At 37.6% G+C, this 24,827-nt stretch overlaps 1 protein-coding gene across 2 annotated transcripts in view; it reads right to left on the bottom strand.

The window, feature by feature from the left end:
- Positions 1–1,340: 1,340 nt before the first annotated feature.
- Gpbp1 (GC-rich promoter binding protein 1) overlaps positions 1,341–24,827 on the bottom strand; it is a 51,012-nt gene continuing 27,525 nt past the window's right edge. Inside the window, exons 6-12 of one of the 2 annotated variants that reach the window (XM_051172537.1) lie at positions 24,298–24,357; positions 13,776–13,960; positions 12,429–12,569; positions 10,873–11,040; positions 9,662–9,849; positions 6,071–6,173; positions 1,341–2,383 (exon numbers count right to left, since the gene is read on the bottom strand). In XM_051172537.1, coding sequence (XP_051028494.1) covers positions 2,225–2,383; positions 6,071–6,173; positions 9,662–9,849; positions 10,873–11,040; positions 12,429–12,569; positions 13,776–13,960; positions 24,298–24,357 — 1,004 coding nt within the window. In that variant the 3' untranslated portion in view covers positions 1,341–2,224. The remainder of the gene's footprint in view (positions 2,384–6,070; positions 6,174–9,661; positions 9,850–10,872; positions 11,041–12,428; positions 12,570–13,775; positions 13,961–24,297; positions 24,358–24,827) is intronic. The other variant, XM_051172538.1, reaches the window with a different exon arrangement.

Genomic DNA, 24,827 nt, shown 5'->3' with positions numbered 1-24,827 from the left:
GTTTTAAGATATAATTTTGTCAGAAGCCAGGAAACTAAGCTAGAAAAGACAAATAACCAAGAAACTGTTTCAAATAAGATTTGTATTTTACTCTTCAAATAAAATTAGTTTTGGAGTGAATTTAATATACTTGTGAAAATCAAAATCATTCTAAATCAAACAGGATATATTTTTGAAATGCTATTTTAAATAGCATTACCATAAGGATTTTGCTCATTAATTACAATTATTGTAAATTTTAAAAATGTGAGGAGTCAAAGGACTTACAAAGAGTAAGTCCAAAGAAACGTGGGGCAGTGTATTTTTGTTCATTACCTCAGTGTGGAAATGAGTTTCAAGCATTCAAACTGCACTTCCCCTGACAACCAAGAGCAAATTCTATTCAATAATTCCGCATGGGATCTACAACTTAACCAATCTGCACTTGTAGGGTCTCTTTTAATATGATCCAAACTTTTAACAGGAGCCCATTCTTTAGGCACCAAGTTTAAACTATGCTGGCTTTAAACAGTCTTAAATTACATGTCTCCATCCCCTTGATAACCAAATGTTCATGTCATCACTTAATGGGTAGAATTATACTGCTATAACATACTATATTTATAAAAACAGTAATTCTATTAAAGGATAATAAACCTTAGCTAAATGCTATCTAGATAGGAATGAAGGCAAAAGAACTGCCTGAACATAATGATGCCCAAAGTAAGTTTTCATTATCCTATTATACAAATAGTGCAATTCAACAACGTCCAACATTACACTGCCAGTTTTGTAAGATATTCTTGTGGCTGATATATTCTCCTTTTCCAATTTAGAATAAATTGTGGCAAATTTCAAAAAAGGGCGGGAGGGAACCCACCCTGTTGCCACCCGCCACTCCCCACCATCCCTGGTGTTTCCAGGCACCCTGGCTGCCCTGGACTTAACTTTGTAAACAAGGCTGGCCTCAAACTGCCACCTGCCTCTCCTCCAGGTTTAAAGGCGTACACCACCATGCCTAGCCTAAAATCCCTAGTCTCGGTGGGGACCAAAACAAGAAAAAAATTTAGCTTCTGGTCAAAGCTGGGCGTGCTTTATAAATAAAGTATTTTAAATAAGAATGTCCTGATATAAGTGAGGTTGGGATAGAGGAATACGAGCGACTGAGAGTAAACAAAGCTTGAAAATTGGTAACAATTTTACAGAGCTAATGATCTAAAACACCAACAAATGACTCCAAATTTTATGTGCAAATGAAAACAGTCAACATTCATTCAATAACTTTGTAAATTTGATTTTTAAAAAAAACCTATGCTTTCTTTTTCTAAAACTCAAAGGAATTGCATTTTTAACAAAGTGTAAACTTAAGAAATTAACAAATCATGTTGTATAGACCAATACCTTGAATACTACAAAGAACAACAATATTCTGAAAATCCAGTTTATTTTCCATGTTGTGGACAGATCCAGTCAGTGTGGTCAGTTTTTCTGCATGTGTAATAATTTATCAAAATAAGTTTCCCTGTAACTCTTCCAATCAGCTCTGAAAACTCTGGTCTGACAATACACGAATAAAGCTCCTAACAAGCACCTGCTGGAGCTTGGAAGACCACCTGCAGTCTCCTCTCACAGCTACTGCACTATGAAGGGCTAAAGAGCAATCGGTTTTGAAAGGTGACTTAGTATAAGAGTTGAGTTCGAGAAGTTAATGTTTTTAGTGCGTTTTGTTCCAGTTTTAGCCAACATGCTACATTTCCTTTCTGCTGTTTTGCTTTGTTTTAGGGGGAAGTGGGGTGAGGAGGTGCACAAAGTAGAGTTGAAGACTTCCACTGTTCGAAAAAGAAACGACTCTGCAAGCAAAATTGTAAGCTGCCTTTTACCTTAAGACCTGAACATTTTAAGACAGAAGCTTTGCAAAACATTACACAATTTTTTATTATTAAATGAGAAAATCTCATTTGTTACATCGTCACATTGCTAGTCAGAGAAAACGCTGCAGTGATGAAGAAAGTCAATGTTGGATCAACCAAAGTCCTCATTTCTACAACATTCATTTACAAAGAAATAATGTTCAACACAGCCCAACACAACATTCTTGGTTTTCTTCATATTGAAGTCCCCCAAAAAATCATCTTCTAATGGGGTAGATTCACTACATAAATTATAGTTCTTCATTTTTACAATTCACCCCAAACTGCATGAGAGATGTATCACACTAAAACGTCTAAAGCTGTTAGGAAATCCTTCACACGTCGTCGTCATCTGACGTGTCACTGCTACTTGTCTCCGTGTCCTCATTCTCGATCGTGGGTTTGAAAGTGCTGTTTTTCCAGGGTCCAAACTTGAAGTCACAGATCAGGCCATTTTTCAAAACACCATTTTTTCTCAGACCATTCTTCTGTAACTGAAATGTCAAAAATAAGCCAATTAACTTTTCCCCAAGAATTAATACCATAACAAGCATAATCATGATTATAATGAAGTTATGAAGTTTTCATTGCATCTTCCCCTGAAAATTCCAGATTTAATTACATCAGACGCCCAAATAAGCAATTTCAATAGTCACAGGTAAATGAACAGCAACTAATTTATCCTTAGCTGCACATAGTGGCCTACATCTGCTCATCCCAGTAATTGAGAGGCAAGATCATAAATTCCCAGTACGGAGCAAGATGTTATTACAGAGTGAAACAAAATGGAAAGTAAAATCTATTCTTTGAAAAAACAAAACCAAAATCAAAACATTTACTTCTTATCAAACTACGAAAACGTGTTGTAGTTGTAGAGTGAGAAGTAGAAAGAGATCTTGGAAGTAAAAAAGGTTAGATATGACTCAAAACTGTTACACTTAAGTTTTTAAACCTTTCCAAACTTTTGCCATCATTATAAATATGCTTTCACGTGCTACTAAGGGACATAATCAGCAACCATTAAGCTGATCTCTTTATTACCATGACCTAAATTAACAAGGCTGGCAGCTGGTTTTATTCAGCTTTGCAGACTAAGTAAAATGAAACAAAGTTACACGTCTTACGCTTAACCAAACAAATCAAGATACGAAAAAGTCTTAATACCAAAAATGAGAAATAAAAATAGTAATAATAATAATAATACCCGAGTAAAAAATATCACCTCTCAAAAAGCTATAAGCAACATTAAACACACCACACACAGGCATGTGCATATGCGTGCGCATCTGTGTGTGCATGTGTCTAGTGACTTCAGCTTTAAGTTCTCCTTCCCTTTTTTTTTTCACAGCATGTTTTCTGTTTTGATTTAATACTGAAGCTCACTTCCCATCACTCTGAACATACAATGTGTCACCATCTTTACTTTGAAAAATAAAATCTCTAACATTCCCATCTACCATGACACTTACAAATATGCTTGGCCTCTCTGAAAAAGGTTTCATCTCCAGTTAATATTATACTCTTACTTCATACAGTCTATGAGCCAGTAACATCTCATCATGCCACAAGCTTAAAGTCATCTGTGAAAAACTACACTGAAAACAAAATATGCCCAGCACTCAAGGCAGAGGCAGGTGAATCTCAGTGAGTTCGAGGCCAGCCTGGTCTACAAAGTGAGTCCAGGACAGCCAGAGCTACACAGAGAAACCATGTCTCCAAAGCCCCCCCCCCCCAAAATGTGATGGCACATATGTGTGTGTGTGTGTGTGTGTGTGTGTGAGAGAGAGAGAGAGAGAGAGAGAGATGAGAGAGAGAGAGAGAGAGAGAGAGAGAGAGAGAGAGGAGGCGAGGAGAGAGGGAGGAGAGAGAGAGAGAGAGAGAGAGAGAGAATGTGTGGGTGGCGCGTGTGGGCCATTAATTAGGAAAAGGGCAGACTTCAATAAAGGCTACTGAAGAAAAGGCTGTTACATCTTTGTCAACCTAACTAGATTAAATATTATATAGGGGACATACTTCTGGGCTATTTGTGGGAGTGTTTCCAGAGAGGCTTGACTAAAAAGTTTGACTCACCCTAAATGTTGTTGGCACCATGCCATGGGCTGAGAGTCTTAGACTGAATAAAAAGGAAAAAGGAGAAGCCAGCTGAATGCCTGCATTCTCCTTCATCTGTTTCCTGACTAGGGACCGTCATCATCCCTAGCCACCAGGGTAATATCTTCAAAACAGTGAACCACAATCAACTTTCTATCCATAAGTTGCTTCCTTTGGTACTGGGTCATATTAACACAAAAAGTAAATTAACATCCATAAGAGATTGGGTCTTTACTGTACACTACTATAGACAGAAAAGCTAAACACTAAGATCTAAAACTTGAAAGATACAGATGAAAAATCCTCATAATCTTCATAAATACAAGCAACTAAATTTTTAAAAAATCAGATGGCTCAGAGGCAAGCCTCTTTACCCACTGAATCCATCATCTTGCAACCCTTAAAACTTTGCTTTTGGGGCTGGAGAGATGGCTCAGCGGTTAAGAGCACTGTCTGCTCTTCCAAAGGTTCTGAGTTCAATTCCCAGCAACCACATGGTGGCTCACAACCATCTATAATGTGATCTGGTGCCCTCTTCTGATGTGCAGGTGTACATGCAAGTAGAATACTGTATACATAATAAATAAATAAATTATTTTTTAAAAAACTTTGCTTTTTTAAAACATTTATTCAGAGTGTGTGTGTGTCAAATGTGTATGCAACACATAAGTATATAGTATACATAGCACTTATGGGCAGTTCTATCCTTCAGTCATTTTTTTTAAAGACACTTATTTTCATGTGGTGTTTTGTCTGCATGCATGTTTGTGTGAAGGTGCCAGATACCCTAAAACTGGAGTTAGACAGTTGTGAGCTGCCAAGTGGGTTCTTGGAATTGAACCCAGGTCCTCTAGAAGAACAGCCAATGCTCTTGATTTTAGTCTTTCCAGTCCCACACCATGTGGATTTTGAGGAGCTAAGATAGGTTCTCAGGTTCAGTAGCAAGTACCTTGACCTGCTAAGCTATCATCACCTGAGCCCAACTTCTTTTCAGTAACAATTCTACTGTAGATATCCCCCCAAACTGAAATCAAGAGCTTCTACATTTGTAGCAGCATTACTCGTAGTAGCCAGGGGTAACAGAGAAATGAACAAACAATATATGAAATATGCACTAACGGAGTAAGACTAAGCCTTATCCTAGGACCTACTACATACAAAAAACTTGGGGTAATGATACCAGAAGAAATAAGAGCATCACAAAAAGACATAGCACATGACCACAGTTATATGAGGCATGGAAAATCAGCACATTCATATAGACAGAAAGCAGAATAGTAGTTTCCAGGGATGAGAGGACAGGAAGTTATCAATTAGTGGCACTGGAACGAGAAACACGCACGCACGCGCACACACACGATGGATGGTGGTGATGGTTGCCGAACAATACAAATACAATTAAACCAGAGCTGAATGTGGGAGTGAAAATGGTTAAATTAGTAAAACTTATGTGGTATATTTTTAAGCAGTCTTTAGAAGTACAATGAGGAAAATACTAAATTCACTTTAAATGTTTTATACTAAAAGGATAAAGTCCACACTGTTATTATGGAAACTTCGTGAAAGACACCATTCAAAATATTTAGGCAGGGTTTATAAAGTTAGGTCACAGTACCAGCCATAATATTTCTATACAGAAAAAGCAGTCATATATGATGAGAACTATTTTTTTTTCATTTATGATGGATTGAGAAAAATAGCTTTTTGATCCTCTTTCAAATATTCCCTACTATTCTTTCAGAAAAGAAAGTACGGAATCTAAAGATGGTTTCAAATATTATATATTCTTTTTCTAATGGATCAAAAGCCAAGTTAGTTAAAACTTGCCACCCATATCAAAGCAATAAACAAACTATATGTTTGGATAACAGAAATTGGTGAACATTTTGTTCACTTAGATACTACACACAGTAAGTCATTGCAGATTTGTCTCAAAGGAAATTCTGGCCTATGGTATGACGGATAGTAAATTCCTAAACAAATAAAACTTAAACTGCCCCACCACTACCACCACAATGTTTACCTATAATTTGGCTGCTCTACTTAAGGAAAGGCAATAGAGTGAATCTAGAAGCCTCGGGTTTCCTTACCTGTTCACTAATAACTTGGAATTCTCTCATTTCATCCTCAGTTAAGGGAGCACACGTTTCATCATTTTCACTGTCCTCCTGCCAGCCCATCTCCTTTAATAATCTGAAAAGGAGGAAAGCATGCTGAATTTGGAGCTTCACCTGAGTAAAGCAATTATTCCCTTTATACTATGTACAAGAAAACATGATCCAAGATACAAAATGACTTCTGAACTTATGTTCTTTAAAATGAGTAATTGGTAAGTAAACCCTATTTGGTAGACAGTACGACTGAAGTGCTTAACTGCTTAATCTTTAGGGTCAAGGTTCTCTATGCTGGAAACCCTCAATAGGGAGAGGCAAAAGAAAAAGTGGGAAATCCTTGTACAAGTAGTAATAATTCCACTTTTGCCTTTTTTTCAATTACCACCACATTCCAACATATTCTTGACTGCTCATTAGGTTTTCTACTTGAGAAAGAAAGAGGGCAAAAGCTTGCCCTATCTTGTACTTTACAATTAGTTCTTCAATAGATATGTTTTCGGTGTATTTCATTACCATTTTTAGTGCGCAATCCACTAAAAAGTGACATGTTTAATACAGAAAAATGATTTTTTTCAAAAGTTCTCAACCTGAATAACTTTTACACTTCTTTGAAAAAAATTAAAAATACTTCAATTTCAGGAAAACAAAGCTAAGAAAAGAGAACTAACAATTTTGACTTGTTGGATAAGCATGTAGCACATGAAGTAGTGACTTTAAAGTGTCTGCCTCTTAACACTCCTTAAGTATTTGTTATTTCTATTTGCACATCTTTCAACCTGCATCTATTACATATCAAGTTGCTATCGATGTCAGACATTTTTTCCAAGGTCTCAAAGAAGAGCCCTGAATAGTATCTAACATGCTAGTCATATTTTACAGAAGAATTAGGGTTATTTAAGTAAAACAATTTGCTTACTTCACAGTAAAGAAGGAAAAGAACTTTAATCTTCAGTCTCCCAATCTTAGGAGTGACATTTCTACTTAGCCCTAATCTTTCAGTATCACCTAATCCAAAGCTCATAAACTAAGAGTAATAAAGATTATGACAGTCAGGCAGTGGTGGTGCACACCTTTAATCCCAGCATTCAGGAAACAGAGTCAGGTGGATCTCTGTGAGTTCAAGGCAGGCCTGGTCTACAAAGCAAGTCCAGGACAGCCAAAGATACACAGAGAAACCCTGTCTAGGGTAAAACAAAAAACAAAAACCAAAGTATTGCTTTCCCTATGGCCACATTTTTACTTCTTTTACTTGTAAAATCTGACAAAACATTGTGACATAGTGGGTTAAATAAGAAAATGGGGAAGGGAGCAAGTATTCTTAACTCTCCAGCTAATAGATGACGGTTTCATATATGAAAAACTAAATTATCTTTAGGAACTATTGTTCATAACTGATAATAAATAAATGCATTCACTATAAGGGTATATGTACTTAACTGCAAAGAAAGTGAAATCTGAGGTTATGAGAAACATCACATTTTCATTTTTTAAAAATTTAAACCTCAAAACAATAAATAAATGCCTCACATTCAAAAGCTATAACTTTGTAAGTTTAAAGGAAAGAAGTACTGTATGTGTTTGAAGTGCAGGCCCTAGGTTCAGTCTCCAAGTCCCAACTCCCTCACAAACAAAAAGAGGTTAAGAATGACCATAATTTATTTGCCCACAATCATACACAGCAGTGAATTATGCTTCCTAGATTTAAATGCCAACCACACAATTTACTGACTTTGAATAATCAACACATGTCTTGTCTCCTCTGTGAGACAGAAATAAAGTCAATGAATGACATACACGTGCGTATCTTTAAAACAAACCAAACCAAACCAAACAAAAACCCTGCCAGGGCTGGAGAGATAGTTCAACATGTAAGAGTCCTTACTGTCTGCTCTTCTAGGGGTCCTGAGTTCAATTCCCAGCAACCACATGGTGGCTCACAACCATCTATACTGGGATCTGATGCCCCCTTTTGTCATGCAGGTGTGTATGCAGAGAGAACTCATACTCATAAAATATATCTTTCCAAAAAAACAAACAAACAAACAAACAAAAACAACTGCCAGGTGGGCATGGTGGCCCACAGCTTTAACCCCAGAACTCAGAAGGCAGCGGCAGACAGCTGTAAATTCGAGGCTGGCCTGGTCTACAAAGTGAGTCCAGGACACCAAATGCTACAGAGAAACCCTGTCTCGAAAACCCAAAAAACTGTCTATGTATGTATTTATTCATCTGTGTGACCACATATATTCATACAAATGTTTTCATTAATCCAAATGAACATGTTATTTTTCCTTCGCATACCTAATACAGTGTTACTATTATGTAATATGTACCCATTTGGAGACTATTCCACATTAATACAACTAGAAGTGCTTAGTTTTTACAAATCCTACCCAGTGCTATATAGGATATGTACATTCTTCTAGTAACAGCTTTTTAGATTGCTGCTCATCGTCAGTCTCCCAACAATATCTTCCTATTATATACTCCATATACCTCACCGTGCACCACTCAGTATTTACATGTCTCTATGTGCAACCTCATTTAACTCTGGCCAAAGCCCTATTAAGGTACGTGTCCCTAAGGTAATTTTTTAATGTTAAAAAAAAAAAAAAAAAAAAAACTTATACACAAATTCTCATACACATGCACAATGCATTATTGTAACAGTTAGGCATGGAAGATAAAAATGATGGCTTAGCAATTAAGAGAATTTGCTGAAGACCAGGGCTCAATTCCCAGCTGTCAATCATCTGTAACTCTAGTTCCAGGGTTCCTGATGCCCTCTTCTGGCCTCTGCAAGCACCAGGCATACATGTGGCACAGACATAAATGCACACAAAAACTTAAACACATAAATAAAGCTTAATCTGAGTATAAAGTCAAGCAGCCAAGCAACCTAGCAATAAAAAAGAACAAAATACTGACATATTCTTTTTTTTTTTTTTTTTTTTTTGGTTTTTCAAGACAGGGTTTCTCTGTGTAGCCTTGGCCATCCTGGACTCACTTTGTAGACCAGGCTGGCCTCGAACTCACAGCGATCCGCCTGCCTCTGCCTCCCATGTGCTGGGATTAAAGGCATGCACCACCATGCCCGGCTTAGTACTGACACATTCTCAACATGAATAGAAATAAGGTTAAAGCCAGCATAAAAGATTTCCATTAAGTCCAACACAAAACAGATCTTGCTTACCTAAGTCAGAGTGAATAATTAAACCACAATGGAAACACACTATGAATGCAATAAAATCATCTATTTAAAAGCAAAGGAAACTTATTTTTAACAAATATGTTAAAGGCAAATAAATTAGAGCTAGGTGTAGCGACAGGCACCTTTAAACATAGCACTCAGGAGAGGTGAGCCTGGTTATATGCTAAGACCCATTGTCAAAAAATAAACTAGGAATTGATAGTATAGTAAAGCCATATAGTACATGTATAGAACACATGAGAACAATACCCAGAATAACAAAAAAAAAAAAAAAAAAAAAAAAAAAAAAAAAAAAAAAGCTTATCGATCATTTAAACTTGATAATAAAAGGCCAGAAAACAAAAATAATTACTAACCTGTGTTCTGCCTCAAGTGAACTGGAAAGAACATCAGTTTGTGGAAAGGTTGAAGAACGAATGATCTGCTGAGAAATCATTGAGGCATTGCCGTTCTCTTGTGGGATTTCATTTTCATCAAAGTTTCTGTTTATATCTCTTTCTTGGTGAGTACTATTGCTGTTATGCAAATTAAATGAGTCGTCATCCTGATTTTTAGGGAGTTTAAAAAATAAAAAGTGAGTTCTAAAGAACAGTTACTGACAACTAACAGAACCAGTGTAGACTATCATGAAAAACATGTAAATCTAAATTATATATTACCATTAAATTTCAAAGGCATTCTTAGAAAAATAGGTAAAGCCAGGAAGATAGAGCTGAAGAAAGAAAAAAGTGTAATTATGCAGCCCTGGTACTTGCTGTACAGTCCTTGCTAGACTCAAGTCTTGTGTCAATATTCCTGCTTCAGTGGACAGAGTACTGGATTAGCGACATGTACCACAGTGCCCAAAAACAGGATATTTTTAAGAATATATTTGTGTCCAGGCATGTTGTGCACACCTGTAATTTCAGCATGTGACTAGGAGTTGCGAAGGCAAAGGATCCTAAGTTATGTGTCAGCCCGGACTACATAAGACCCTGTCTCCAAAAAAAGATTAAACAAAAACAATAAAATCCATATATTTTTACATAAAAAAATACAAAATGAGAAAAGGGAGATGAACTTTTTAAACTGCAATTTCAATGATTAAATAGAACCACCAAAAATGTCATCAAGTACATTTGAAACAATGTGCAAAGCTGGCCTAATCTTTTAACACAATAGTTATACACAACACAAATATTTTTGCCCAAACCAGATATGATGGTGCATGTCTGCTCAGCTTTTCAGAGGTAGAGGTAGGACAATAAGACCTTCCACGTTGCTGGGAGGTGATGGAGGCACAACCTTAATCCCAGTGCTTAGGAAGCAGAGGCCGGTGAACTACCTCTGGTTCAAGGACAGCATGGTCTACAGAATGAGTTCTAGATTGGCAAGGGCTACACAGAGAAACCCTATCCTAGGGCAGGGGGCGGGGAGATCCACCCAGAAGACAAAAACTTGTTGCCACTGGCTTGGCAGAAAGAAAACCAAAGATAAAGTTTTAATTAGTTTGCCATGGTTGTACATATTTACCCATGTATAAAAAAATATTAACGTCAAATCAAGAATCAGACTGCAATTCAATTACCTTTTCTGAGCCTGCATGGCTTTCGTCCTCATGTTCCTCTTCTACTCTGTCCCTTTTCAATGCTTTCAGAAACTCGCTCTTCTTATCACTGCGCATTCGTGTCAGTTTAGTTAAACGAGGCTGCTGAGTAAGTTTGTCAACAGGCGAAGAAGAATTCGAACGATTACACTAATGGGAAATTCAGAAATACTAGTTAACATGTAACCGGGTAATCAATGTCACAATAAAGTTCACAATTATCACAGCTTCTTATTGTACATTTATTTATAGGGTAAATTTGATTTTAAAGTATAGTTCAAAGCAACCCATTAAATGAGTTAGCTAAAAAAGACTTTCTTAGTCTAGAAGTAATGAGGGTCAGATAACACTCAGAACTTTAAACATAAAATCAGGATTTTATTGGCTTTAAATATTTATATAAATTATAAACATTACATATAATTGTGTATGCTTTTATGCAAATAGAATGTCATTGGATTTCCTCAGAGATTGCTGGAAGAGGAAGGAGAAAAAGGGAAAATGACATTGACTGAAGCCCTTTTGTTTATTCTTGATGTTTTAGTAGTAGAATAAACATAATTTGAGTATTAGAACTGTGTGACAAAATTTTTAATCAAAAAAAATAAATCATTATTCAGTTTAATTGCTGGTATTAGCGTGTGCATTATAATAAGGAACAGTTAGAAATACTGGCCCTAGCCAGGTGTGGTGGGGCACACCTTTAATGCCAGCACTCAAGAGGCAGAGGTAGGTGGATCTTTGTGATTTCAAGGCCATCCTGGTCTACACCGTGAGTCCCAGAACAGCCAGGGTTCTGTTACAAAGGAAACCCTGTCTTGAAAGACAAAACAAAACAAGAAAGAAATACTAGTCCTATCTTAACTCAAAAATTCTACAGATTAGAAAATAAACTATATATGGTTTTGATGTTCCAATGTGGGACCTAAAACAATTTAGTCCAATAATAGATGTAATGGTCTCTGTGGTCCTAGATTAGTCCAGAAACACCCCAGTTGGAGTTTCAAAATATAAGACCACGTGAGCTACCTACGACATACTCAAATACACCTTCCTCTTCTCTAATTCACTGTTATTGCTATTAGTGTCCATCCCTTCCAAAACAAAACTGTAGAAATCCTCATTCATAGTCAAGGTATAATCCTACATCAAACTTCCACAAAAATCAAGTGAAACTGCAATTTTTTTTAACAAGTCTTTCTAATGAAGGGTATATATGGGAGTGCCACTATTTTCTCTGTTGTCTAGAATGCTTAGGAAATTAAATTTTTTAATTATTTCTATTCCTCAAAGTATAACAATGCAAATAAAATGAGATTATCTGAACTAAATTCACTTTAAAAGTTAAAGCATCTCATCTTTCATGAATTGGTAACCTATCAGGATTTAGCAACTGGGTATCTAAGCACAGCCTATGTCAGGAAGCTAAAGAATAATACTTATTTATGAACATGAGCTTCAGACGAGTCTGTGCAACACAGCAATACCCTTTTACTTTTAAATACATTACATTCCTCAAGAAATGTTCAGTGGCATACCTCTCTCACAGAATTTGTTGATGGACTAATATTCTTGGCTGTTGACTTAAAAGTATTAAAGTTGCCAACACCATATGTAGATTCATGAGGAAAAGAAGTCCCGACTTTGTTTTCTTTAGTTTGGCTTTTCCATTGTGTAGGCTAAAGAAAAACAGAAGAATCAACAGTTACCAAAAACAAATTTACGAAAACAGAGAAAATGTGAATGCACCAAGCAGTAATATATAACTCATAAAAGTTATTTTTATACTACTTTCTCCATCTCTCCATGGTTCTTTGACCCTTGAGCCAGTTTCTATGTAGCCCACAAGCTAGCCTAGAATTCACTATCCTCCTGTATCAGACCTCTCGGTGTGGCGATTACGATTGTGAAAGACAACATGGTTCTATCTTTCTACAAATAAAATAGAAGTTTAATATGGAATAAAAATGTCTAAATCTGGGGTTGAAGAGATACCTCAGTGGTTCTTACAGACAACCCAAGTTTAGCTCCCAATATCAAAGTCAGGTGGCCCATGATCACCAATAATTCCACCATTACCTTTAATACCTCTGGCCTCTTCAAACACCTGCACAAACCCACACACAGACACGACCATACACATGATTTTAAAAAAATAAAGGGAACCCAGGTATGCTAGCATATGCCTTTAATCCCAGAACACTGATGGCAGAGGCAATTTGAGCCTAGCCTGATCCAGCCAGAGCTAAACAGAAACCCGCCTCAAAACCACAAAGAAACAACAATGGCGATGATGAAGAGAACTGGCAAATGGCTCAGTGGATAAAGGCACCTGCCTAGGAACCTGAGTCCAATCCCTGGGCCATATATGTAGAAGACTCCTGAAAGTTGTCCTCTAAATTTTACCTATACATTGTAGCACATGTAAACACAAAACAACTATACACAAATAAATAATGTGAGGTTTTAAACTAATACAAAAATACCTTTTTTAAAATCTAAATCACTGTTATTTTCAAAACTTTATAAAGTTAAGGATTTCTTTTGTCTTACAATAAACTCATTAGCATTTCAAAAACTTTAAAGCCGAGTACCAAGTAAATAGTACAATACATGTAGGAAGCAAATACACCCTAGCATCCAGTAGAGTAGAAATTATAAGTTTAATTTTTAACTCCTAAAATATAGAGGAAAAAAGTGAGTGTGAGTGTGAGTGTGTGTGTGTGTGTGTGTGTGTGTGTGTGTGTGTGTGTATCAAGCTTCTTTTTGCAGCAGACAGAGACTACTAAAGAACAGCAACTGGCCAAAATGCGGAGAGTAATTGTAGTGTGCCAATTGACAAATGGGGCATCTATAACAAATATGGCTTATACACAAGAACTTACTTTTGTAGGTGGAACAGCAGGTTTGGGAACTAAGCCTTTATAAACACTCGGACCAGTTCCATTTTTAACTGGCTGTGACTGGAGGTTTCCTGCTACTGGGAATCCAGATAGCTGTAAGTCTTTTGTATTACCTTTCTTAATGACCAGCATTCTTGGAGTTCTAGATTTAGGATTCGGGGGATATTCTGCATAAATAAAGCACAAAAATGCGTTACATACAATTCAAATTTTAAATAAAATCATCCCACCGAAATCTTAACTGCATTTTAAAAATATCTTAAGCTGGTTTGGGGGTGAAATAATCTAAATGAGTGAGCCAATTCCAGCTCAAATAATAAAGCTAAAAAAGATACTCTTATGAAGTGTAAAACTGGGCAATGACAGCACTAATACAGGTGACTGCAGTTTAGAAGATATAACTGGAAAACCAGAATTAAAATCTACACATTTTTCACTTATTAAGAAGAAAACTGCCAATTCCTGCTAATCACCCAAGGCTTACAATATGACAGTTCTATTTTCCCCTTATGATAGTCTTTAAAGGCAAAAATTCCTATTCTAATACTTTCATTAATCAGTGAGTGAGGACCAATAGTCCCAGTATTTTTAAACGTCTATTAGATCAACTGTTAGTTAAAAATAAAAATTATGATCATAATACCAATTCAGTCAAATATTGACATTCCATCTAATTATAAAAGAAGGCAACACATTTGAGGTCAGGGCAACCAACTCAATCTGTTTTCTAAAGCCAGTATTGGAAATGACTGCTACATGAAGATTTTTTTAAGGCTAGTGTCCTTGCTGAAAATATAAAATTTTTTCCTGGGATTTTATCAGTTTGTATGTATAATTAAACAGATATTACACATACTCATGATTATTACAATTAAGTATAATCTCCATGCCTTATTTTAAAAAATTCTGGGGGCTGGAAAAATGGCTCAGAGGTTAAAGGCACTGCCTGCTCTTCCAAAGGTCCTAAGTTCAATTCCCAGCAACCACATGGTGGCTCACAACCATCTATGATGAGATTTGGTGCCTTCTTTTGGTGTGCAGGTGCACATGCAAGCAAAACACTATAAACTTAATAAAGAAATAAATCTTTTTTTAAAATTCTGAAAGTATCAGTTTCACAATTAGAAAATTTGCAATAGTCAACTTAGATAACTTAGGAGCCGGGCGTGGTGGCGCACAGGTTTAATCCCAGCACTTGGGAGGCAGAGGCAGGTGGAGCTCTGTGAGTTCAAGGCCAGCCTGGTATACAAAGCGAGTCTAGGCCAGCCTTGGATGTTACACAGATAAATCTTGGGTGGGGGCTGGGGGGGGATGGAGAGCCTCAATAACTAACTTAAATCAAACTCCCTGAAAAAAATCTAAATTTAAATTATTTTTTGAGATGTTTATTATTATGTATACAGTGCTCTGCCTGCGTGTACACCTGGAGGCCAGAAGAGGGCATCAGATCCCAGTATAGATGGTTGTGCGTCACCATGTGGTTACTGGGAATTGACCTCAGGACCTCCAGCAGTCAGTGCTTTTAACCCCTGAGCCATCTCTCCAGCCCCCAATTAGCTCAATATTAATGACCTACTTTATCGACCAATAATCTGAGTAGACACTTGTGCTGATAATCTGCTCCCCAACTACCAATTTCTTACATCGTAAGAAAACTGTAAGGGCTCCTAGGAAAACCTGGAAGGACTCAGTTCATCTACAACTTTGAAATATCCAAAAGATAAAACTGGCACTCGGGAGGCAGAGGCAGGTGGATCGCTGTGAGTTCGAGGCCAGCCTGGTCTACAAAGTGAGTCCAGGACAGTCAAGGCTACACAGAGAAGCCCTGTCTCAAAAAACCATTAAAAAAAAAAAAAAAAAAAAAGATAAAACTGGCATATCATCAGCTGGAGAGGATGCAATTTCAAATCACCCAAAAGGATAGCTTACAATTTTGTAACTCCAAGATCTGACACTCTCACACAGACATACTTGCAGGCAAATCATCAATGCACATAAAGGTAAAAAAAATTATTTGGGAGGGGAGAGAAGGGGAAAGAGAGAGAGAGAAGATTGCCTGTGTCAAATTGGTATAAGATCTCATGCAGGGCATGGTGGCACACACCTTTAATCCCAGCAGTCAGGAGGCAGAGGCAAGTAGATCACTTCGAGGCCAGCCTATTCTACAAAGCAAGTCTAGGACAACCCGGGCTACACAGAGAAACCATGTCTCCAAAAATCAAAAAAAACAAAAAACAGATAGTAAGATCTCATCTCACGCCAGGCGTGGTGGTACACGCCCTTTAATCCCAGCGGGGGGGGGGGGACACACACACACACACACACAGATTGCTGTGAGTTCGAGGACAGCCTGGTCTACAAAGTGACTCCAGGTCACAAGAGGAGAAGGAGAATCTCTGAATCTCTGGTAGTCCCATGGCTAGGAGATTCAGTGCCAGGGGAAGAGTGAGTTTAAATATAAGACAGTATCTTAGCCTAGAATTTTAAACAACGCCAAGAAATCTTAGGCATAACTGATGTTTACAAAATACAAAAGCTAATGTGTCAGAGACATGAGGACAATTTGTAGAAGCTTTGCTAGACAAAGTTCTGAAGTCCTCTGATTACCCAGCATGATCTTTAGACAGCCAGAACAGCTGTTGAGGTTTTACTTGACAAAGTTCCAAAGATCTCCAGCTGCTCACCACTGTCCTTAAATTTTATCCAGGTTTAATTTTTGTGTTAAAAAAAAAATCTGCCTTTTCTCCTAAAACTGCCTTTCTATTTCTCGCTTTGAGTACAGCCCTAATGAAATATACACTGAAAGGCTTTTTCCCCAGAGGGTGTTGAAGGAAGGCATCTGGCCAAAGGCTTGAGACAATGAGAAGGTTTTGGCTCTGACTATTGTGAGTAGCCAGGCAGAACTATTTGAAAACAAAGTTAGGATTGTAAAGTTATGCGTAGCCGGGCGTGGTGGGCACGTCTTAATCCCAGCACTCAGGAGGCGGAGGCAGGCAGATCACTGTGAGTTAGAGGCCAGCCTGTTCTACAAAGCAGTCTAGGACAGCCAAGGCTACAGAGAAAAACCCTGTCTCAAAAAACAAATAAGCAAACACACACACACAAACAAACTTGTTCTTATAATGAATGCATCAAACTTTTCTTCACAATCTGCTTTGAGAGCAATAGAAGGTGGGCTTGGAAGGTCATGCTTTATAGATATTTTACAATAGATGAACCCTTAGCAGTTAGCCTAGGCTTAGATAAAGATGATCAGCACACCTGTTGGTTTGGGAAGTCGAGTTTTTTCCTTCTTAAGGATATTTAGTTTTACATTATGTTGCTATGACAATCATGTAAACACAATGGCTTAAATGTCAGGGAAATTTATGATTAGACTTTCCTGAGTATTGTTTAAGAAATAATAATCAGGTCATGCTGACCATCTCTTGGAAATTTGATTGATTTTTGTTATATGCCTTATTCTGTTTGTAGTTTTGTTGTTATTATTTTCTTACTCTTGATTTTTAAATGCTCAATTGATTGTAAAAGATGAGAAAATCATGATGTAATCTGTAATGAAAAAATTGAACTTCGCTTTAAATAAAGTACTGGGGTTGGCCCAAAGGGGGGGAGGGCAGGGAGAGATTAAGTCCTCCTGGACTAGAAGACCTTTCGGTTTTCCACCACAATTCAAGCCTGCTCGTCACTATTTTTCTCCTCTGTTCCTCAATCTCTCTTCACCAAAAGTTAAGTTTCTCTGGCCAGCTGGCGCCCCCCTGCTCCACTCTTCCTAGCCCAGAACCACCAAGACTCTCTTCTTTCTTCCTGAAGTTGGTCTACGGGAGTAATGAAAGGACCATCACAGGCATTTGAAGCAGGAACATTTCAATTAGTATACCACAACTAAATATAACTGATGACTTCTGAACAATATGGCTAAGCAACTAAATTCAACTCCTTCCCTCAGAGAATCTTATACATGAAAAGTTACTGTAATAGAAGAGTAAAACCAAATAAACTGTGTACAAGTGGAGTTATCAGCAAAGAAGTGATCAACACACATTGGTAGATAGGTGTGAAGGAAAAAGATTCAGTTTATAATGTGCATGGAGAAATTTAACGGCTGAAAATGGTCTGATATCTGCCCTGTGGACTTTCAGAAGCAAGGAAAATGAAATGAACATGTCAAGATATGGCATGATGAACCTGGAACCTTTCCAGGCCAAATTATGTAATTTACAACCTACTCTCTGTGCTTAAACAGCAAGAAAATGATTTTAACAGATTTAAACAAGAGAAGTACAATGTTTACACATATATGCATGTGTTTGTTTTTTTAATACAAACAAGATAGGTGCATGCCTGCAACTTTAAAATTTTGAGGGAGAATCACAAGGTTTATGTCAGAATGCACTGCATAATGAGATTCTAACTAAAAAAAAAAGAGTATGCAGTAAGTCCAGTAGGAGGCAGAGAAGAAATAAAGTAGACAGACCCATTTGTGTTGTTTTATTTAAGCCTCAAACTGATTCTGACTACAAATTTCACTTTTCCTAAATTTGGGTTCCTTGAAGCAAGAAACATTCAGGCTGTTTCTTCAATGAGGTACAAAGAATGATGAAATGTCCTATAAGGAAGAAAGGTTAAGCCTAAGAAATCACTCTCAGAAGATTAAGTAGCAAAAGTAAGATATAACAAAGCTGGAAAGATAGAGTAACGAGAAGTATCGTGATGCAGGGGGAGACAGGATTTTGTTTATGATTAATCAAACTAATACTAACTTCCAAGTAATTCTTCTAACCTTATTGTACAACTTTGTAGAAGTTGGCTCTCCACTCATACACTAAATTTTGTCTCAGAATTATTATAAATTTTTGGTATTTAAATAACATACAAAATATACAGAAAGGGCATATGCCATCTTCGACACAGTAACAACTCAAAAGGGTATGTTTTTCCTAGAACTTAAAGTTAACATCTAAAAGCAAAGAAAAAGGCCAGGTGATGGTGGCACAAGTTTCTAATCCCAGCACTTGGGAGGACGAGGCAGGCTGCTCTTAGTTCCAGGCCAGCCTGGTCTACCGAGTGAGTTCCGGGACAGCCACATAGAGAAATCCTGCGGGGGGGGGGGGGGGGGGGGGGGGGGGGGGGGGGGGGGGGGGGGGGGGGGGGGGGGGGGGGGGGGGGGGGGGGGGGGGGGGGGGGGGGGGGGGGGGGGGGGGGGGGGGGGGGGGGGGGGGGGGGGGGGGGGGGGGGGGGGGGGGGGGGGGGGGGGGGGGGGCGCGGGTAAAGATGGTATTTTAAGGGTAATGTGTAACAGCCCAATTATATGCTGCAAAGCTATTCTGAATAAACTATAAACAATTTCTTCTCGAGGACAGTGAGATGGCTCAGCAGGACACTTGTCACAACATCTGACAAACTCAATTTAATACCTAAGGATCCAAATGTTAGAAAGAGAAGTGACTTCCACAAACTGTCATCTAACCTCTACACACGCCATTGCCATTTGTATACGTGCAACCACAAAATAATAATAAACAAATGCAATTTTTAAGGGAGTTTTCTTAGGGACTGGAGAGATGGCTCAGTGGGTCAGAGCACTCACTGTGCAACCATAAAGACCAAAGTTCAAACTCTGACACCTACACAAAAGCTGATGTGACCTGTAATCTCAGCATTGTGGGGAGCAGAGACAGGAGGACCACAGTCTTCATAGCTGCCAGCTTCTCTCCAGGTTCAGTGAAATAATCTGCCTTGAATAATGTGGATAATGTGGCCTCTGTGACCAAGTATGAACCTAACCTGGGCTACACAGTAAGACCCTATGTCAAGCACTCACACAGAGAGCGGTGCTCTTATTGCAATAATGATCTGTAAATAATGGAAGAAATGATAGACCAACTTTAATTTGTGGACCTTTCATCTTATATTGGGCTTTTTTTTTTTTTTTTTTTTTTGGGTCTCATTAGATTATTTAATTCTTATACATCTTTTTTAAGTATTAAGCTTTTAGACTCAAATTATCATCTCAGAACTTTGACAGCTATTAAACTTAATGAACTTCCATTCAAGAAGTCTGAAGGTGATTATGTTTGGTTTTTTTTCTATTATCTCCTTCTATCTTCCTAAATAATTCGCCTTATACTAAGTGACTTTTTATTGCTGCCTTGTCGTGTATGCCTTCCTTATACCCACCAATACAGGAATTAAATTTTTAATTCCTTAAAAACAAAGTGACTGGTAGGGGAAAACCTGGCTAAAATTTTCAAACAAATTAGAATACTGCTACAAGTAAGAAAAAGAACTCACAGCCAGACACAGTAGTGCACGCCTATAATCCCAACACTCAGGGAGGCAGACAGGCAGATCTCTGTGATTTCAAGGCCAGTCTGCCTTCAAAGTGAATCCAGGATAGCCTGAACTATACAGAGAAACTGTCTCAGGAAACAAAAAGGTAAGGAAAGGAGGAAGGAAAAAAAAGAAAAGAAAAGAAAGAAACTCAGGTGGTCGAGACAGGAAGACTGAGCAGCTGAGGACAATCTGACTAGAGACCTTGAACATATCAGTTCACTGGTTCGTTTTTGGCTGTTTTCTCTGTCTTTCACTACAGTCTTCATAGTCACCCACTGCCTATAATCTGATTCTATCACTGCATTTATTACTTCCCATTTACAAGTTCATTTTTGCCTTTTAATGACTCCATAATTCCTTTCACTTACAGGATGTGAACAAAACAACTACTGACATCGACCAAACACCTGAGTCATGAGAACAGTTTCTGAGTAAGAAACAAAAGCAGTAATTTTGGTTTTTATGATCATCCTTGTCTCAAAGGTAAGGGAATTCATTCAAAAATAAAGAGACTAAGTTATCAGTCCCATATCTAAATAACCAGTAGAAGATCTAATGCTGGGGGTGGGGGCCTAGATCTAGCTGATTCCAAAGCCAGTGGTCTTAACAACTGTATTGCTAAAGAAAATGGAAATCAAGATATCAAAATGTTTAGTGTCCCCAACTAAAAATATTATTTGAATGGCCCAGACACAAAACTTGCAATGTATTTCCAACTTGCGCCAAGGCTAGCACTGAACTGAAGCATGTCGGTTTATTTCTTGTATGAGTACTTTATCTGCAGAAGAGGGCATCAGATCACATTCTAGATGGTTGTGAGCCACCATGTGGTTGCTGGGAATTAAACTCAGGACCTCTGGAAGAGCAAGCAGTACTCTTAATCACTGAGCCGTCTCTCCAGGTGGCCTTGTCTTAACAGATGAGTGAACTTTAATATATAAATACATACAAACAAGGAGAAAGTAAGCAGCATTTGAATAGTTTTCAAAAAATTTTCAAAACTTCCTGAGACAATGACCATCCACTAGACTCGAAAGAATCTATATCAACCAGTTAAATCAAATTCCTACTGTGAAAACTTATTTTAACAGAGAATAACAATCTGCTAAAGAGTATCTCTATAAAAAAGCAGACACTGAATTTTTTAGTTTTTCAAGACAGGGTTTCTCTGTGTTGTCTTGGCTTTCCTGGACTCCCTTTGTAGACCAGGCCGGCCTAGAACTCAAGTGAGTGATCCGCTTGCCTTTGCCTCCAAGTGCTGGATTAAAGGCGTACACCACCATGCACAGCTGTTATGAATGTTTTTAGTTAACAATTTGCAGTTGATTTAATCAGGCACGTTACACTGCTTGAACACACTTAGATACTTCACAAACCATGTGCAGTTTCACACGCCTGTACTTCCAGAAGTTGTCAAATATAGGCAGGAAGATTAGCAGAATTCAAGCTGACTCAAGGTGGGTAGAGAAAGGTGAAGGAGGAAACAAAGTGGATATAAGGGTACAGCTGAAATGTCTTTCTTTTCTAAATCCTTTCTGTCTGTGCTTCCTGGACATTACGATTACAAGTGTAATTACAAGTGCTACCACACTCGACTAAGCAAATTATGTTCCTGACAGATTTCCCTTAAGTTGTCTATCCATACTCCATTAGTGTCTCCTACTCTGTCTTAAAACTGTTGCATTCCCTTTTTCTTTTTTTTTTTTTTTTTGCATTCCCTTATTCTTATGATACTAAAATAATCACTGTTTTTACAGTAAAGACAGAAAAGGAATATATTTCAACACTCAATCAAAATGATCCATCACCATAATACTGTTAATCAATTTTCTCAAAAAACAAAACAAAACAAAAACAAAATCCGTGGTTATACTTCATTTAATGCATTTCATTTCTCAGTCTCTATGGTTTAGGCTAGCTATGTTTGTTGGGGGGGGTTGGGGACTGGTCATTAATATGCTTTTATTTATAAAGCTAAACAAAATGGGTTTTTGGAGGTGTTTGTTTGTTTGTTTTGGGGGGGTATGTTCGAGACAGGGTTACTCCTGTGCATCCTTGGCTGTCCTGGACTCGCTTTGTAGACTAGGCTGGCCTTGAACTCACAGCAATCCACCTGCCTCTGCATCCTGAGTGCTAGGATTAACGCCTGCACCACCATGCCTGGCTAACAAAAAGGTTTTCTTAATAATGTGCCTTTATACTAAAAGGTATTATATCGGCTATGAGCAAAAGCCAGAAAGACATACTATCAAATACATATAGATATAAATGCTGACCAAAAAATGATGTTAATTAACAAACTGTTCTTGCATGACTTTGTATCTTAAGCACTGACTATTAAGAATAATCCTTGTAAACTGAGCACGCTGGTACATGCCTTTAATCCCAGCACTCAGGCAGAGGCAGGTGGATCTATGGAGTCTGAGGTCATCCTCAAGTCCAGGAGAGCCAAGGCTACACAGAGAAATCCTATCTCAGGGAGAGAGAGAGAAAAAACAACAACAACAACAACCAAAGAGCAATCCTGGAGAGATGGCTCAGTAGTTAAAGAGTACTGGCTGGCTGTTCTTCCAGAGGACCTGGACTCAATTCTGGGCATTCACATGGCAGATCAAGCTGTCTATAACTTCAGTTCTAGGGGATCTGACACCCTCACATAGACATGCATGCAGTAAACACACTAATGCAAATGAAATAAAAACTAAAATAATCCAGCTGGGCATGGATTGGTATTCAGTGGTCAGGAAAGTCATCAAAGAGAACAGTCTAAAATTGCACCTTAGGAAAAGGAGAACAGAGAAAGAGACAGAATAAGGAGGCTAAATAGGCTTAATCAACATCTCCTTAAGAAATTAAGGAGTAAGTCAAGCGTAGTGGCGCATGCCTTTAACCCCAGCACTAGGGAGGCAGAGGCAGGCAGATCGCTGTGAGTTTGAGGCCAGCCTGGTCTACAAAGTGAGTTCAGGACAGTCAAGACAGAGAAACCTTGTCTCGAAAACAGAAAGAGAAAAAATAAAAACAAAATAATCCTCTCAAATAAATAAACAAATAATCCTGGTGATATGCTGTTAGTATATAGCATAATCACTAGGACCTCTGAAAATTTCCAAATCTATTATAGCCACTGTGTCCTCGATTGTTTATACATATATAAACACCATCTTTCTTTCTCTTTGTTCCTCAACCTTCAAATAACAAAGTAACACAATCATTTTTAAATTCAGTTACACACTGCCAAGTATCTTAAATTGCTATTTTAGCATTGTGTTATTAAGAACATAAAAATTACCTAATAGTCATTAACCTTTTGTGCCAAATAGCTGTGATCCAGGTAAAAATACTATATTTTTACCTCGGTATATAAGCTTGGATAAAGGTGTTTCCATTCCAATAAAGCCAGCTAAATCCTAAGTAAAAATAAACTTAGGTAATAGCTTTATTTCAAATGGCTTAATTAATTTCCCTCAAGTCATTTTTAAAATTGGAGTATTCTTTCAAAAATAGGCCCACCTGTGATTGACAAAGTCATAGGTTTTTCTTTTTATACATACTAAATTTTTTGTAAATGTTTGCTTACCTGGAAGTGTCACTAGAAAAGTTCTATTGAAGTCTGCTAAAATCCTTTCATCTTCCTCAGGAACATAGCTATACTAAATGTTGCAATAAGGAAAAGCATGCTTGGGAACCCAAGGGGTAAAATGCAAACGTGGTAGTGAAGTGCGGTACAGTGAGGAGTTTCACTGTACTCCTATGGGAAGCACTCAAAGTTTAACAATTAACCATTCCACAATTGACCTTGTTTTATTTAATGCAGACAAATATCTTAGTTTACCTCCCACTTAAAAATCTTTTAAACTAGTATTCAAAATCCTTAATCAACTGAAACAGCAGAACCAAATCTTTGTATTAATACATTTTAGTCTAGTTTTCAAAACTATCTTTGTCTCTGAATCATACCTAAGATTAAGTCAACCAAGGACAGTACCACAGTAGCATCTTATAGTTTATATGACAAATGCTGACATTCGTGATTTTTAAAATTTATTTGCATTCCACGAAAATCCAAATTATCCCTAATTTCTTAGAGTCTATTTAACACTTTTCAGGTGATTCTATATTCTTATGCAATCAGCTGTTCCCAGAAAAACTGAATAATAAGGAAACATACCTAAGAGAGGAGCTTGGGAGATTTTTTTGGTTGGGTATGTGTGTGTCTGGGCGTGTAGGCCTGGGGAGAGTGGTAGAAATACTAATTTGCAATACAGAAAAAACAATGCCATTCACATGGTTCTAACAAAAATGTCTGACCACCCCCTCCCCCACCCACAAAAGCCATTAAACGGGAAATCAAAAGAAAACAAAATAATTCCCAGTTTCACCCCATAAATACAATTAAAACCAGGGAAGTGGCAAAGTTTAAAATAATGCCATTATCATTAGGACTAGCATGCTATCATAAACCACAATCTTTTTATTTAGTAGGTTATTGGTATTCAATTTAAAAATTACAAATGAACATGTGTACAAGTTTTAAAATGGATACCAACTTTTAACTTGGTATCAAATTCCAAGTTTATTTTTCAGAAATCTTATAAATTTTTCATTATTTTAAACTTCACTTAAATCTTTTCAAAGCTTTCTAATTGTACTATGATCGCAGTTTCTTCTGTAAGATACTATCAAATTAAACTCAGCAGT

This window comes from Acomys russatus, chromosome 30 (genome assembly GCF_903995435.1).
Source record: "Acomys russatus chromosome 30, mAcoRus1.1, whole genome shotgun sequence".
Lineage (NCBI taxonomy): Eukaryota > Metazoa > Chordata > Mammalia > Rodentia > Muridae > Acomys > Acomys russatus.
Note: the sequence above shows the minus strand (reverse complement) of the source record. Positions and strands in the feature narration are given on the sequence as shown.